Source organism: Bos taurus, chromosome 21 (assembly GCF_002263795.3).
Source record: "Bos taurus isolate L1 Dominette 01449 registration number 42190680 breed Hereford chromosome 21, ARS-UCD2.0, whole genome shotgun sequence".
NCBI lineage: Eukaryota > Metazoa > Chordata > Mammalia > Artiodactyla > Bovidae > Bos > Bos taurus.
Genome location: NC_037348.1, coordinates 41,674,350 through 41,690,340, shown reverse-complemented (window position 1 = coordinate 41,690,340; position 15,991 = coordinate 41,674,350). Strand labels below are relative to the sequence as shown.

Sequence of the window (15,991 nt, the reverse complement as noted above, 5' to 3'; positions counted from 1 at the left end):
TTAACATTCCATCTGCCTTGTTCTATGACGTTAGTCTTACCAGAAGTAGAACAAGCCCGTACTAGGGAGATATGTAAATGGTACTTTGAATTTCCTAGTGTCTAACCCTGCAGGCTCTAGAAAACCGCCCCTCCTTTAAAAGCTACAGGGTGGTAACGTCTCTGGAGTGAGACTGTGAGTAAAGAGCTTCTTGGGAATTCCGTGAGGTTAAATCATGTCTGTGCCTGTATGGACTGACACGGAGGGCTTTCCTAATCTAAGCAAACACAAAGGTCATGACCTGTTCCGGGTAGCTGGCTCCAGGTTGCAACTGGGTCAGCTGCTGGTTCAACGTTTTAAGGCCCAAGGAAGCTACTTTCTGGGCACAATGTTGGTTGCTCTGGCAGGTTCCCAGGTACAAGCTACCACAGCGCTGATGCAAGATGTCTATGGGTGGCACCTCTAAAGGGCTCCCTTGTCTTCCTGTTAAAACCTGGTGTGAAGAAGTCTTCCCTGGATATCTTTGATGCAACAGTTTAAACAGAACTATGTATGAGGCAGAATAGAGTTGTGGATTGGTAATGTGACTTTTTTTCAGATGGCTGAGGGTAGAAACCCTTTAAGAAGGTCAGTAGAAGACCGATGCCCCTGCCCTGCCAGCTGCTGTGCTTTTAGACCACGGGAGGGCCATGTGAATTTCACCTCAAGTTCAGACAGACACTTCCAGATCTGCAGACTTAGCTCCCTTCTCTAAGTGATGAAAAATTCCTCATCTGTCAAGTGGATGTGCCTAAGTAACTGCTGAGGGACAGTAAATAGGTTAAGTAGGTCAGAGAGGAAGAGAAGGCAAAAATGAAGCTAACTAAAATGATAGGAAGAGACAGAAATCGTGTGCTTTAGTGTGAAAATTAAATTCAAACAAGAATGCTGGAGCTCTATTACATTGACCGGAAGCTCAGATGGTAAAGTGTCTGCCTTCAACGTGGGAGACCTGGGTTCGATCCCTGGGTCAGGAAGATCCCCTGGAGAAGGAAATGGCAACCCACTCCAGTACTCTTGCCTGGAAAATCCCATGGACCGAGGAGCCTGGTAGGCTGCAGTCCATGGGGTTGCAAAGAGCTGGACACGACTGAGCGACTTCACTTCTTCACTTCAGACAGATACAAAGACAAACCCATCTCTACTTCTAATAAACACCTAGTCAGTATATAAGACACATCAACACAATGAATCCAAATATAATACATGCCCTACTACATGTGACTCACTTGAATTCTGCATATCTAGACTTGAAAGACTCTCCCATCCTGCTCTAGGTGTAAGGCAACTCAGCTCAGTTACCTAGAGTCATGGCAACATCAAACACTAAAGCTGAGAGGGTATTAAAGCTCTTCCAGTTTAATTCCATCATTCTGAGATGAGGAGTTTGTGTGTTTTGTCTGATACACACACCCAATTGGTGGCAGGACTGAAAGCAGAACCTGGGTGTATTTCTGGCAAAATATCTATTAAATGCTTTTGCTAACTTACTGTGCGTGCATGCTAAGTGGCTTCAGTCATGTCTAACTCTTTGTGACGCTATGGACTGTAGACCACTAGGCTCCTCTGTCCGTGGGATTCTCCAGGCAAGAATACTGGAGTGCACTGCCATGCCCTCCTCCAGGGGATCTTCCCAACCCAGGGATCAAACCTGTGTCTCTCAAGTCTCCTGCATTGGCAGGTGGATTCTTTATCATCAGTGCCATTACTTCTTAAATCAAAAGGCATTTTTATTATTCCCCTATATAAGGAGAAAGAGATTTATTTTGAATGGCTTTAAAAGATTTAGTTAAAATGGAATATTACATGCTGAATAAAAATACACCCAAATATGCAGCCTGGTCTTGGGTCTCCTAGGTCAAAAGGACCACAGATTTAGGTCACTCACCACTAGAGGGCACTCAGATTTCCCTGGTTAACTTACAGAGGCTTCCAAACACAGCCTGCAAATAAACTTTATCAACATGCCAATTTCTATCAAGAGTAAAAGGTAAATGGCCATTTCCCCAGAATATACTGGCATACTGGTGCTGGACATAGGTTTCTAATGTGTGTGTGTGTGTGTGTGTGTGTGTGTGTGTATATCGGAGAAGGTGATGGCACCCCACTCCAGTACTCTTGCCTGGAAAATCCCATGGACGGAGGAGCCCGGTAGGCTGCAGTCCATGGGGTCGCAAAGAGTAGGACACGACTGAGTGACTTCACTTTCACGCATTGGAGAAGGAAATGGCAACCCACTCCAGTGTTCTTGCCTGGAGAATCCCAGGGAGGGGGGAGCCTGGTGGGCTGCCATCTATGGGATCGCACAGAGTTGGACACCACTGAAGCAACTTAGCAGCAGCAGCATATGTATATATGGGCTTCCCTGGTGGCTCAGAAGATAAAGAATCTACTTGCAATGGGGGAGACCTGAGTTCAATCCCTGAGTGGGGAAGATCCCCTGGAAGATGGCATGGCAACCCATTCCAGTATTCTTTCCTGGAAAATCCCCATGGACAGAGGAGCCTGGCGGGCTACAGTCTATGGGGTTGCAAAGAGTTGGACACAATTGAGCGACTAAGCACAGCACATATGTACATATACATACATAACTGCTATAATTAATATATATTTATTATAATTAATATTACTATTTTAGATTCAAGCCTAATGTTTTCTCAAAGAACTATTCCATTTATTGCTTTTAAGTGGTAAGCGGATTTCTTAAGTAAAAATTAAAAGACAACTTGCCTCCAGAGCACTCACACAAAGGTCGGTGGGCTCCTGCCAAAATCAGCAGTATTCTAAGCAAATCATGCTGTTCTTGGGCCCCTTGGATACTTTGATTTAAAAGGGAGAAGAGAAGAAAAGGAGAATTTCCTCTGCTATAAAAGGAAATGAACACAAGCCAGGCAATTTCTTTAACCTTCCAGTTTATCATCCCTGGAAGCCTTCTTGATCATGTGGGGAATTTCTGGAGATTTATACCTGGAGCCATGAAAATCCATTCTCTGTAGGCAGACCAAGCCCTTTCTGGCTGTTTTATTTGAATTCTGAAAAAGTCTATTCCATATATGTAAGTTACATTAGTATATAACAGTGATCATTAAACACCATCATAGCATTGCCCTGTATGAAAAACACAAGAATTGTCGTGCAAAAGGGTAGAGGGTTTCTGCAAATAGCCCGTACCTCTATGTCCTGTCAGAGCTATTGATGGTGAGTCTTCCGGATACTGGATTCCCGGCCTTTGGCACTTACCTGATCAGGACTAGCCTGTCCTTTGCCAACTAGTGTGGAAAACTTGGCTCACAGCACTGAAAAAGGATACATCTAGTTCACTCTGGAAAAGAGAAAAGAGTCCAAGGATGAGAAGGAGACACTGGGCCACAATGCAGAGACCCTGTCGCTTAGCAGAGACAGCGCCTGCTCTGGCCACCAGCCTGGAAGCAGCGGGGAGAGGCTGCTCTATAAGCAGAAGCTGGAGCCCACAGAGGCCCTGAGTTTGGGATGGTGATTCAAAAAAAAAAATAGGCTGCCGTTTGGAGGACATTTATAGGCCAGGACAATTCACTTTTAGAGTGTAGAGGGAATACACTAATTCAACCTTTAGAGAACACAGGTAATTTGATATGTATATCAAAAAATGTAATAATGTGCACAGTTTGAATCCATCAGTCTTACTTCTAGAAGTTTATCCTACGGAAACAATTAGATAATGGCACAGTGATGTGTGCTAGGATATCCAGGGTAATGTTATTTATAGTAGCAAATTACTGAAAACAAGCTAGGTGTCTATCAAAGGAAGGACTAGTTCACAAATTATGGCAAATCCACAAATGATGACACAGATACATTAAGTCCTGCCTCTTTTGAAGCTAACTGGGCTGGCTCTGTATTGAAACATGATGCTAAGATGCTTCTTTCAACCCAGACAGCATGAGACTGATCTCCAAATTTAAGATCTGGAAACTCCGAAGATTAAAAATAGACCAAAAAAGAAAGTTTAAAACTCACAAACCTAAAAATAAATCTTAGATGACAAGGCATTCTCCAGGAGTGGTGTAGATTTTCTTTTATTTCCCATGGCACTCTTCTCTCTTCTCTTCTTTTTGCTACTGTCATCCTAAACCGGGTCATCCCTTAGTACTATCCAAGTCCTGTATAATCACCTGGCTTAAATTAAATTCTAACCTTCACTTCTGTGGTTTATGTGGTCACTGACTCTCTCCCAAAAATAAAAGCTATCATCCAGCAACCTGCTATTTATTCTCAGTTACTGAATATCATAATTTTACAAACCTTAGCAATGATAGTGCTTGGACCAACTCTTCATTCTCCCAGGTTTAAAATATTGCTATTTGGGGAAATTATATTCTACTTGATAGGTGTTCTCTCAAAGTGGCTAACCATGGCCAGCTCTGAATCACAGACCCTGACTTGCAACCAGTCTGTCTTAACAGAGTGGTTGTCAAGAGATAAGCATCTCTTTCAGCTCTGGAGGGCACCAGCGCCTTCCTAGCTGGATGCACTACCGTGTCACACGCCACTCAACCGCTTCCCAGCTCCAACCGTTGAATTAGGAAACGGCTGACAACAAGCCTCATGCATTAAGACAGTGGCTCTCAAACTGAAGCAGGCTTCAGAATCACCTGGAAGGCTTGTTAAAACACAGTTTGCAGCACCTCAACCCAGACTGATTCAATAGTCTGGGGTAGGCCAAGAGTTTATCTTTCTAAGAGATTCCCACATAATACCTATGTTACTGGTCTAGGAACCATATTTTTCAAACTGAGAACAAACTGCATAAAGGCAATGAAAACTGGCTAGGTGATTGCCCCACAAAGAAGGGGTTTGCCAAACTTTACTTGTGGCGTTAGGAGTTAGGCTGAAGATACAACTTTCAATGTTTTGCCCTATAGTGCACTCAAGATTACTAATTATGGAGCAGATTCCACTCACTGCCTCAAGAGGAAGCAGCTTGGAAACAGTTCCTTCCTAATCTCTTTATTTAACAGCAAAATGAAATAAACAAAAGAGTTTTGAAAAATTAGCCTGTGTCACTACTGCTTCTTAAAAATGTCTAAGCAAGTCTCAGGAAAGCCTATGGTAGCAGAATAAAACATTTTCACTGATTCTTTTTTAAAAGACTGTTGGATTTCAAACTAACCACGAAGCTATAGTCATCAAGATATAGTGGTCCTGGCAGAAGGATAAACATACAGATCTGTATACAGAAACATACAGAAGACCAGAACGGAAAATCCAGAAATAAAGCCTTACATTTATGGTCAATTGATTTTTTTGACAAGGGTGCCAAGACAATTAAATGGAGGTGGGGTGGGGAGAATAGTCTTATCAACAAATGGCACACAGACAACTGGATATAACATGAAGTGAGACCCCCCACTTCAAACCATATACACAAATTACTCAATATGGCTCAAAGACCTAAAAGTAGAAGCTAAAACTATTATATAAATGAAACAAATATAACATTGAAATCAATAAGGTATGAGTTGGGGAAAAAAGAAAAGAACCCATAAAGAATAAATCTTTATGACCTTAGGTCAGGCAAAAGCCTTTTTAGACATGACACCAAAACATAAGCAGCAGAATAATTTAACTTCTTCAAAATTAAGAACTATTGTGTTTCAAAAGACAGCATCAAGAAAGTGAAAAGAAAACCACTGAATGGAGACAGCATTTTCAAGTTATGTCTGATAAGAGATTTATACTCAGACTACATCAAGAACTTTCACAACTCAACAATAAAAAAGACAAATAATGACTGAAAAATGGGCAAAGGGTGTGAACAAACATTTCTCCAAAGAAGATACACAGATGGCCAATAAACACATGAAAAGATGCTCAACACTGTTATCCATTAGTGAAAAGCAAATAAAACTCACAATTTATTTATACCATTTCATACCCCCTGGGATGACTATAATCAAAACACAGATAATAACAAGGTTTGGTGAGGATGTGGAGAATTAGAACTCTCATATACTGCTGGTGAGAATTTAAATCATGGAACCATTTTTGAAAACAGTTTCGTCAAAATGATAAACATGGCGTTACCATATCACCCCCCAATTCTACTCCTAGGTAGAGGCCCAAGAGACCTGAAAACATGATTCCACACAAGAATGCATATACAAGCGTTCATAGAGGTATTACTCATAATGGACAAAAAGCATAAATAACTAATGTCCATCAACTGAAGAATGAATTAACAAAATGTTGTATATCCATAGAATAGAATATTATTCAGCAATAAAAAGGAAAGGTGTACTGACAGACATTACAACGTGATCAATGTCTTGAAAACATTATGCTAAAGTAAAAAATTCAGTCATAAAAACCACATATTATTGAACTTCATATAATTCTATTTATATAAAATGTCTAGAATAGGCAAACCTATAGCGACAGAAAGTAGATTGGAGATTATCTGGGGCTTGGAGCAAGTGGAGTAGATAAGTGGGAGAGAAATGCTAATGGGTACGGTGTTTCTTTTTGGCGAAATATTTTAAAACTTTGTGGTGATGGTTTCACAACTCTGGGTACATACTAAAAAGGGGAATTTTGAAGGGGAATTGTGTATCATTGTGTATCATTAAGTTACATTTCAGTACAACTGTTAAAATAAGGGGCAGTTGGAAAGGAACTCATGTTTTCCTTAAGGGGAGCTGGTTCTGATGGAAATGAACCCTAAACTACAAGGGTCTTGGTGTCCTAGGAAGGGACGCAGAAGAAAGAAGAAGGGATCGATGTATATAGCAAAATATCTTAACAGAGAAAGACACAAGAGGTTCTTAGTCTTATACAACTGGCTCTGTATAGAGATCTAGACACAGCATAGTTTCTAACACTTTGGATGAGCCAGAAGGAAAGGTAAAGAAAATCTGGTATCATTTGATTTTTTAACTTTTACACATTAAAGCTCTATATTAACACATGTTTTTTATACAGGCCTATTTCTTGGAAATTGGGCAAAGGATGAAAACCGTTTTAAGTCATTAAACTTACCACTCGGCTGAAGTAGTCATCTAAAACTTCCACAAAGTTATGGATGAATTCATAAATTGCCATCTCGTTCTGAAATAGAAAAGGAATGGTGTAAATAATTTCAGTGTGACGTATGGGAAAAAGAGACATGGAGCCGCCCTGTCAGCAGCCAGGTTTTAGAGCATTGGCTTGGTAAACAGACAATGTGAGCAAAGTAGCTTCCTATGGACAAATATTTAGAATAATTCTAGGACTTATTTGTTTAAAAGAAGCTTATCAACAAGGGAAATGTAGAAAACCTTAACCTCTAAGATTTTTTGAAAAGTCCGTGATGACTCTGGCTGCATTGAAACTAGATTGAGTCTAGTGATTAGAACTTGGAGGTTTACTCCCTGACTTCAAGACCAATGAATGGCTAAAGCCAGTTGGTTTTTTCCTTCAGGGTCTTCATGTTGTCACTTTTCTATCTGTAGAAGATGGGGAACTGTTTCGAAGTTTGGTGCGTGGGTGAAAAACAATCAACTGAGCTTTCCAAGTATTTTAGATCTTAAACACCCTTTTCAGGCATTCCATGGCCACAGGGGCTATTGATCTGAGACTGACATTTCTGAAAAGGCGAACTACATCTGATGAGACGTAATCGCAGCGTGTTCATGTTCACAGTCTGCTCTGGCTTCTGTCATGTCAGCCGAGGTTGAACACCACAACTGTCTGGCCTCTACCCTTGGCTTGGTGGCCCCCCTGTGCCACACGGAACGAGGGCAGGAAACTGGCACTGCTTACGGTCCAGGAAGGCATTCTGTGGTCTCATGCTTCTTCACAAGCTGCTCATCTAATCCAAGAAAAATCCTAGTTTCTCTCTTCCACATAGCTTTCCCAGCCTTGACAAAAACCCAATACCCTTAAAACAAAGAACAAACAAACAAAACAATATCCTTCCAGAGTCAAGATGATGCTCATGGAGGTAAGTGGGGCAGAACATGTCAATTTAAAGCAGAATAAAAAGCAGACTGTTATTCCTAATTTTCTTATATTTTCCATAAGCTCTTCTATTATCTTACCTCTGTGTCATTAACTCCAACCACAATGAAGAGAGCTGCATACTGCCGGTATATCAGCTTAAAGTCTTTATATTCAATGAAAGAACACTAGACAAAAACACAATTAGATATTAATTCCTAAGGTTGACAGGGATGTCTTCAAAATGGCGTGCATAATTCTAGGTTCTGATCTGAGTATCTGTCAACACATTCCTAGAAATATACAACACTGTGATGTTACACGGGGCTTCCAGGTAGCACCAGTGCTGAAGAACCTGCCTGCCGGTGCAGGAGACGTAAGTGACAGGAGTTAGGTCCCTGGGTTGGAAATAGCCCCTGGAGGAGGGCATGGCAACCCATTCTAGGAATCTTGTCTGGATAATCTCCATGGAGAGAGAAGCCTAGCGACCTACAGTCCATGGGTTTGCAAAGAGTCAGAACATGGCTGAGCGACTAAGCACAGCACAGCACAGGCTCTTTTTAAAAATTATTTAAAGGTGGTTTTTATGTGACAGATACGAAACAAAAATCATCCATTGTAAATAGTGCTTTGTAAGAATTAATAAATAACTTACCACTATTGACTAGTGGAGAAAACAACTCACTTCCCATTCATCTCTCCCCTCATGTCATTATATAAAGAGGGAGAGGAAGATGCTGGGTGGATAGGAATTCAACCAGCAGGATGAAGGTACAGTGTTGCCCTTCCTTTAGACTTTTGGGTTTGCTTGACCAAACGTGATTAAGAACTGTATCACTTTTTGCACTGGGATATGTTGCTCTATGACATTCAGATATACTTGGGAATGAAGCTTCAAGGTTTTTTTTTTTTTTGACCACACTGTGTGGCATGCAGGATCTTAGTTCCCTGACCATGGATCAAAACCATGGGCATGGCAATGAAAGGGAAGAGTACTAACCACTGCTGCTGCTGCTGCTAAGTCGCATCATTTGTGTCTGACTCTGTGTGACCCCATAAACGACAGCCTACCAGGCTCCGCCATCCCTGGGATTCTCCAGGCAAGAACACTGCAGTGGGGTGCCATTTCCTTCTCCAATGCATGAAAGTGAAAAGTGAAAGTGAAGTCGCTCAGTCATGTCTGACTCAGCGACCCCATGGACTACAGCCCACCAGGCTCCTCCATCCATGGGATTTTCCAGGCAAGAGTACTGGAGTGGGGTGCCGTTACCTTCTCTGCCTAACCACCGCACTGCCAGGGAATTCCTGAAGCTGCAAGCTTTGATTATGGCGTTTTTTCCATGGGAAGCCATTCGACAATCTATATAATGGAAGGGTTTGAGGCTTTTATTTGCAATTAGGATAAAAACCATTAAATCCAGGACCATTCTACAGCTTTAGGTTCACTGCAGAGCCAGTATAATTCTGCTCAGACAGATCTTTCAAGGAATCACTTACTATTTGAAAGAACTGAGAAACATTTTTCAAAGCCTCTCAGGAGTTTCCGACATTCAAAAAAAAAGTATCAAAGCACCTTTGTGGATAAAATAAAAATGAAGCTGAGACTGTGTTACTTTTGGGTTCCCTTTAAGATCTAAGATAATTTAGAATGCTTCAAAAGTATCTAACGGTATACTCATTCCAAAGCATATATTTCAGAGGGTAACCTATCAGTGAAAATGATGTTTGAAATTGTGGAGTGCCTGCATTGTATAGAAAGATTCAAACAGAAATGCTTCTTCAGTCTGTTTACCCTTACTTAAAGTCTATGGCTATTAACACAGTTCTTTAATAGTTTCAGTTTCCTTTTGACAACTACATAAAGCAGTGTGTGCCATGGCAGGCCAAAGCAGTAATTCAAAGAGGACTCTGAGATGTTCCAACTGGAAAATCAATTTAGAAGCCAAGGGAAACACAGTGTCTATGCGTCACTTTTAAGTACTGATGTACCTTAATATTTTATGACTTACCAGTGGTTCCTACAAGCAGCCTTTCTACATAGTCAGTGAAATGGAGAAATGGCAAATTAATGGGTGATTTATATAGGCTTTCTGATTTTGCCTTAGTTTGCTCCATGATTTCCAAAGGATTCCAAGTTTAGGGCATGGACTAAGTAATTCTCCAATTAAAATCCCTTGTAAAAGTAGGCTCTGTTTTTTAAATTTCCATTTAGTATTATTTTAATGATTCAATTTAACCTCAATTTTGGCAGAATGGATCGATTAGTTATTTTACATGCATTTGCCCACTTTCATTTCTCTCATCTATATAATAAGACAAGTTCAAATCAAGTTTGTTTTGTTTTTAAATTACTTGTTCCAGTTTTATGTTGGTGGTAAATTTATAAAAATGATAAGCAGAATAAAAAACACCCCACTCCACGCGAGAATCATGTTATTATCCTCTGGCACAAAGTGGGTCTTGAGTGTCTCCCTCTATCCTGGTCATTTGACATCATCTTTTGGCTTAAAGAAAGCCATCTGCTACAGGCACTCCTGAGAGTTCCAAGGGCTCAGTTCTCATGAACAAAAAAAGAAGGTATGTCTATTAGCAGGAGTAAATTTGCCACTTCCATAGTGCAATGAGACAAATATGCTGACCTAAATACGAACCCAAGACTTTCCCTGGTTTTCTTTGCTTTTATTTTCCTTAAGGGGATGTAAAGAGAGCTGTGCGCCAGTCTTCATTTCACTTCATTTGTTATTTTCTCTAATAGCTATTGAAAGAATGGGGTTCAAAGAAAACGATGGCCCTTGAGACTCAGTAATAACAAATCTGCCACACTGAGTTGGATGCAGAGATGAAAGAGAGAATCAGACTTACTTGTTCATTGGATCGAGAGAGACAGCTCTTGATGACTTCTGTTTCCAGAAGCGTACGCTTATTAATCTCCACATGTTCATAGTACTTAGAAAGTCGGGTCTGCCCTTGTTTATTCACCATGAGGAAAAACTTTATCATTTTTTTTCCTCTAGCCACTATTTTTCCAAGTATAATTCAAAAGATATGGCGAGGGGTGGCTGTAACCAGAACCTGAAGGACAAAAAGAACAACAGAAAGACAAGATCCAATTCCTCAAGAATCGTATTAAATGTGTTCCACAGATAAACCAGAAGTAAAATGTCTTCTGATAACATTGGTCTTCACTCCTGTGAACTAAGTGAGGTTTTAATAAATAAATTTTCATTAGTTATCCTCCAAAAACATTTTTGAGTATCCACAGTGCTTCTACTCATATTCATTCCATTGTTTCACCAATCTTCTCGGGTGCCAACTACGTGTCAAACACCAGAAAGAGATTATGGAGATGAAGAAGTAATGATTTCTGATTCCGATCGTGACACCTAGCGAAGGTGCTGGGCAGGTAAGTAAGTAACAGCATCACAAAGTGGTAAGTTTTACTGGGACAGGCAAACTTCTCTGGTGCACAAAAGGGAGGGGCAAGGAGCATCACCGGAGAGTTGGGAACGGCTTCCCAGAGACGGGCATTTAAGCAAGACCTTGAAGAATGACCCAGAGGGAGTGACTCTGGGGCACAGAAATTAGGGGAATGAAAGCTCTGGGAAAGTTCACTTTGGTTGCAGGTCAAGGGGCAGGAAGAATGGTCATAGGAAGCTGAGCTGCTCACATAAGATAAAATTGGCTTTAGAAGTGATGCTAAGGAATATGAACTTTATTCTATGGACAGTGGAGATAGGATCTGTACTGAAGTTCTTCTTTTGTTAGTGCTGGGAGCCACAGTAACATCAATTATTTGTCAAAGTCCTCAAACAAGGTCCTACAACAAGTCCTACAAGGTCCTGTACTGAGCAGTTTACATACATTATTTAGTTCTCACAGTTTTCTGCAGCAGGGACTTCTGTCATTCCCATTTCAAAGACAAGCAAATTGAATTCTGTGGATGTTATGGCGCCCAGCGTCCCTGGATGACTGTGTGTCAGGGATGAGACACAGCTCAGAGGACAAGACAGACCCCTAACACTCCTACTCCTAGGGGTTCATGCTCGCGGTTTTATTTCCAACTCAGCTATAATGCAGCTCATGTTCATTGTTCTTATACTTAACTAGTTTTCCAAATAATCAGCGCAGAAGCACACAATATTGACCGATGGCCAGTTCCTTCATCACGAGCATCAGAGCTGTCTCATCTAAAGCCAATACCATAATATCATATTCACATTTTGCAATATCTTTGAAAATCAGTGCAAAAGACTAAGGTTAAGCATAGTTAGTACTTAAGTGAAATTTTAAAAACTGGAATAATTTTACAGAAGAGTTGCAACAGATTATAATACTTGAACTAAGTTTTATATTATATTTTTGCCCTCCCAGCTCATCTCTCGTATCCTGAACCCTGACACACAGGTGGTTATCTCAAAACAATTCCAAACATTAAGAGCAGGTTAGAACCGGATCCAGGTTGGCAAAGCTTGGGGCTGCTGCATTCACATAGAACAGGATGCCATCTAGACCGGCTCAGCTGGGGACTTGACAGCAGGGCCACGGCGGGTGGGGTGGGTGGGTGGGGGAGCGGGGGGGCCTGCGGTCATTCACTCTCTGTTCCAGGAAGATAAACTCACTATTGCAGGTGGGATTGCAACATCCTCTGTGTTATTTAATCATCTGGCAGTAAGTGCTGCTTTTATTCTCCTTACAAATGACTGCCAGTAAATTATGGCAGATGACTAATAAATTACGATTACCATCCTTTCTTTTACTCCCTTTCAGCAAAGTTATTTTAAAACCATCTTTAAAAAAGTTAGAAATATACCCTGGATTCCAACTGCTGGGTAAATGACAAAAAAAAAAAAAAATATTGTCTCAAAGGTACTCATGACCAAACCTTTGACTTTAAATGCCCTAGCTGCATTAAGTGGTAAAATGAGATGTAAAATGACCCCACTAAGATGCTACACCAAAGGATCAAATTGGTTTCTACCTTGTAAGCACACCATTTCTTCCCACTGACTTCAAGAGAAAGGGTGACCAACAAGGACGCGCTGAACTGACACTCATTAGCACGCAAGATTTGAAAATAGTAGCCGAAGGTATCTAAAGACTGAAATACATCATTTTTTTTTTTGCATGCTCATAAACAATTACACAATTTACAACTGTAGGATTACACAGTGGTAATAAAGTAGACAAGCAAAACTGTAAACTATTTGTATTATAACACCAAATGTATACATTTGGTACAACACCAAAATATACATTGCAGAGACTCGGAGACAGGTACATGTTTGAGAACTTAAGATGAATGACTTAAGCACCTTCCCTGGTTACTGATTATGAGGGAGGAGGGAGATTAAATAACTATGAAACCAGGGTAGGGCAATAAGAAGGAATATGCTTAGACAAGTGCTGGGAGTGGTCAGGGGGCAGGGATGAACTTCCTCTCTTAATAATCTTTGCCTTCAACAACACACAGGCTGGGGAAGAGGTTCTGACTGCCAAGAAGTTACGAGATGCTACACCCAAGAACCTGTGTGAATGTACATGAAAAATCAAGGAAGAATAAAGAAAGGAAACTTTACTGGGAAAGACATTACCCAGAGGGTGCTAGCATGCCTACAGGCCAAGTTTAGGGGAGGCTGGTAGAGTCACAGCAGAATACGAGCCCCCTACATGACGTAAACAATGCTTAGAGAGAAGAGAGATTGGAAGGATGGAAGTAAATATTGAATTGAGCACAGTTTTTATATTTCTGATGATGTATTTCTGGGAGCTAGAACTGGAAGAATCTTTATAGTTGCCATCTCCAAAGACGATAAACACATTTCAACTTGGGTGCCAACTGTGATTAACTGTACTAAGTGCTTCGAGCACTGTGCTGGGAAGGATTCTGAAGCTGTTTTCAGGTTCTGAACAAAACGATGTCATGAATAATTAGTAATGTCAGCTTCGGGTTAGGAAGCAGGGTGTGGCAACATACGTACCTTGTATCTGTCATCTCTGATGTGCCCTCCCTTTATGGGAAAACCAGTAACCTGAGATGTAGAGTGAAGTCCTGAATTCTGCTCTCTTGACTCATAATATAATGCTGCCTTTAATTTATCATGTTGCCTCTATCTCACTTGGTGTATTAGTGTCATTAAATGTTCATTTAAGCTTAATAAGCATCAACTTCAGGTAGCTGTGGGAATGATCAACTCAACATTATCTTTTCTAAAGCTGCTGCACAATTAATTTGGAAAATACCAAACAATTCACTACTTGAAAACAGTAGAGCAGGAATTTTCTAGAAACAAAGATGATATTTGATGATGGCTCTCCTGGAGAAGGAAATGGCAACCCAGTCCAGTATTCTTACCTGGAGAACCCCATGGACAGAGGAGTCTGGCAGGCTACAGCCATGGGGTTGCAAAGAGTCAGACATGAAACTTCACAACTGAACAATAACATCCTTTCGAGCTCTAAATGCTTTCCATGTACCCCAGAATCACAATATTGTAAAACACACACATACACTCAGGTAATATCAGACAAAAACTTTTTTCTGGCCCCATGAAAGTGACTGAAATAAAATCTCTCAAGTTAAAAAGCCAATTTCCACCCCCCAAAATGATATAGTATTCACAGAGTGTAATAGTCAAAAGCATGAACTAACTAGACAGAACTTGACTGGCTCTACTACTTATTAGCCTTGTGATTCTGGGCAAATTACTTAATCTTCCCGTACTCAATCTGAAGTACAATGGGAATAATGTTAACACTATTAGACCTTCTAGGCTGTCAGCAGTAGTTAGTACATGTAACATTCTTGGAACAGTGTTTGGCAGTTGGCATCAAGTGAATGCTACGTAAGTTTGGGCCCACATCATTATGATAATATATCACCTTTTCCTGAGACAAGCCTTTCCTGGCTATCCCAATCTCTCTTGCTAACCACAAAATGTTGGCTATCTTTTCTTTTAAACCATCACTGCATTTTACAAAATCTGTCACCCTAAATAGTCACTATTCAATTACATTCTGAGTTCCCCTACCAGACCAATGAGTTTCACTTTCTTGTGATATATTTTACATTGTGACATATTTTACATATACGGGTACATACATATTCGAGCAGAAGTTCGTAAAACAATACTTGCTCACATTTTGTGGACTGTACTCTATCTTCCATGACATTTCATTGTGTAAAAAAAAAAAATGCAGTTGTGGGGAGTTTGGATTACACAGACATGGATTTTTTTCAAAACTCACCAAATGTAAAGATTTACTGTTTATTATATACAAATTTTACATAAAAAGAAACTAATACTCTAGTTAATGATACATATGCTGAGGTATTTGGGGGAAATGTATTGATGTCTATAATTTACTTTATTTGGGGGGGCATGCTGTGTGGCTTGAGGGATCTCAGTTCCCTGACCAGGGATTGAACCCGGAGCTACTGCAGAGAAAGCCCACAACCCTAACCACGAGGCCACCAGGAAACTCCCTATAATTTACACCAAAAAACTAAGATAAATTAATGGATAGGTAGATAGATAGATAGACAGTTAGGTGTATGATAAAGTAAGTATAGTTGGCCCTCTAGATCTGTGGTTTCTGTATCTACATATTCAACCAACCACAGATTGAAAGTATTTGGGAAAAAAATTCTAGTAAGTTACAAAAAACAAAACTTGAATATGCTGTGCAATGGCAACTATTTACGTAGCATTTACATTGTATCAGGTATTATAAGTAATTTAGAGCTATTTCTAGATTACTTTAAATTATTTTAAAGTATACGAAGGATGTGTGTAGGTTGTATGCAAACATGACACCATTTTACATAAGGAACCTGAGCATTCACAGATTTTGGTATGTGTGGGAGCCCTGGAACCAATCCCCCATAGATACTGAGGTATGAATGAAATAGTAAAAGATTAATGGTAGAATGGAGTGGCAAGTATATGAGAAATCACTGTGAAATTCTTTTCAACTTTGCAGTATATTTGAATATCATTATAATAAAATATTGAGGAAAAAA

General features: G+C 40.2%; 1 protein-coding gene across 3 annotated transcripts in view; it reads right to left on the bottom strand.

Moving 5' to 3' along the window:
• The window catches only part of AP4S1 (adaptor related protein complex 4 subunit sigma 1), a 48,166-nt gene that overhangs the window by 7,325 nt on the left and 24,850 nt on the right, over positions 1–15,991 (bottom strand). For all 3 annotated transcript variants that reach the window (XM_059879183.1, XM_024981955.2, NM_001040603.2), the window contains 4 exons: positions 10,834–11,043; positions 8,073–8,159; positions 7,033–7,101; positions 3,329–3,340 (listed from right to left, as the gene is read on the bottom strand). In XM_059879183.1, coding sequence (XP_059735166.1) covers positions 3,329–3,340; positions 7,033–7,101; positions 8,073–8,159; positions 10,834–10,971 — 306 coding nt within the window. In that variant the 5' untranslated portion in view covers positions 10,972–11,043. The remainder of the gene's footprint in view (positions 1–3,328; positions 3,341–7,032; positions 7,102–8,072; positions 8,160–10,833; positions 11,044–15,991) is intronic.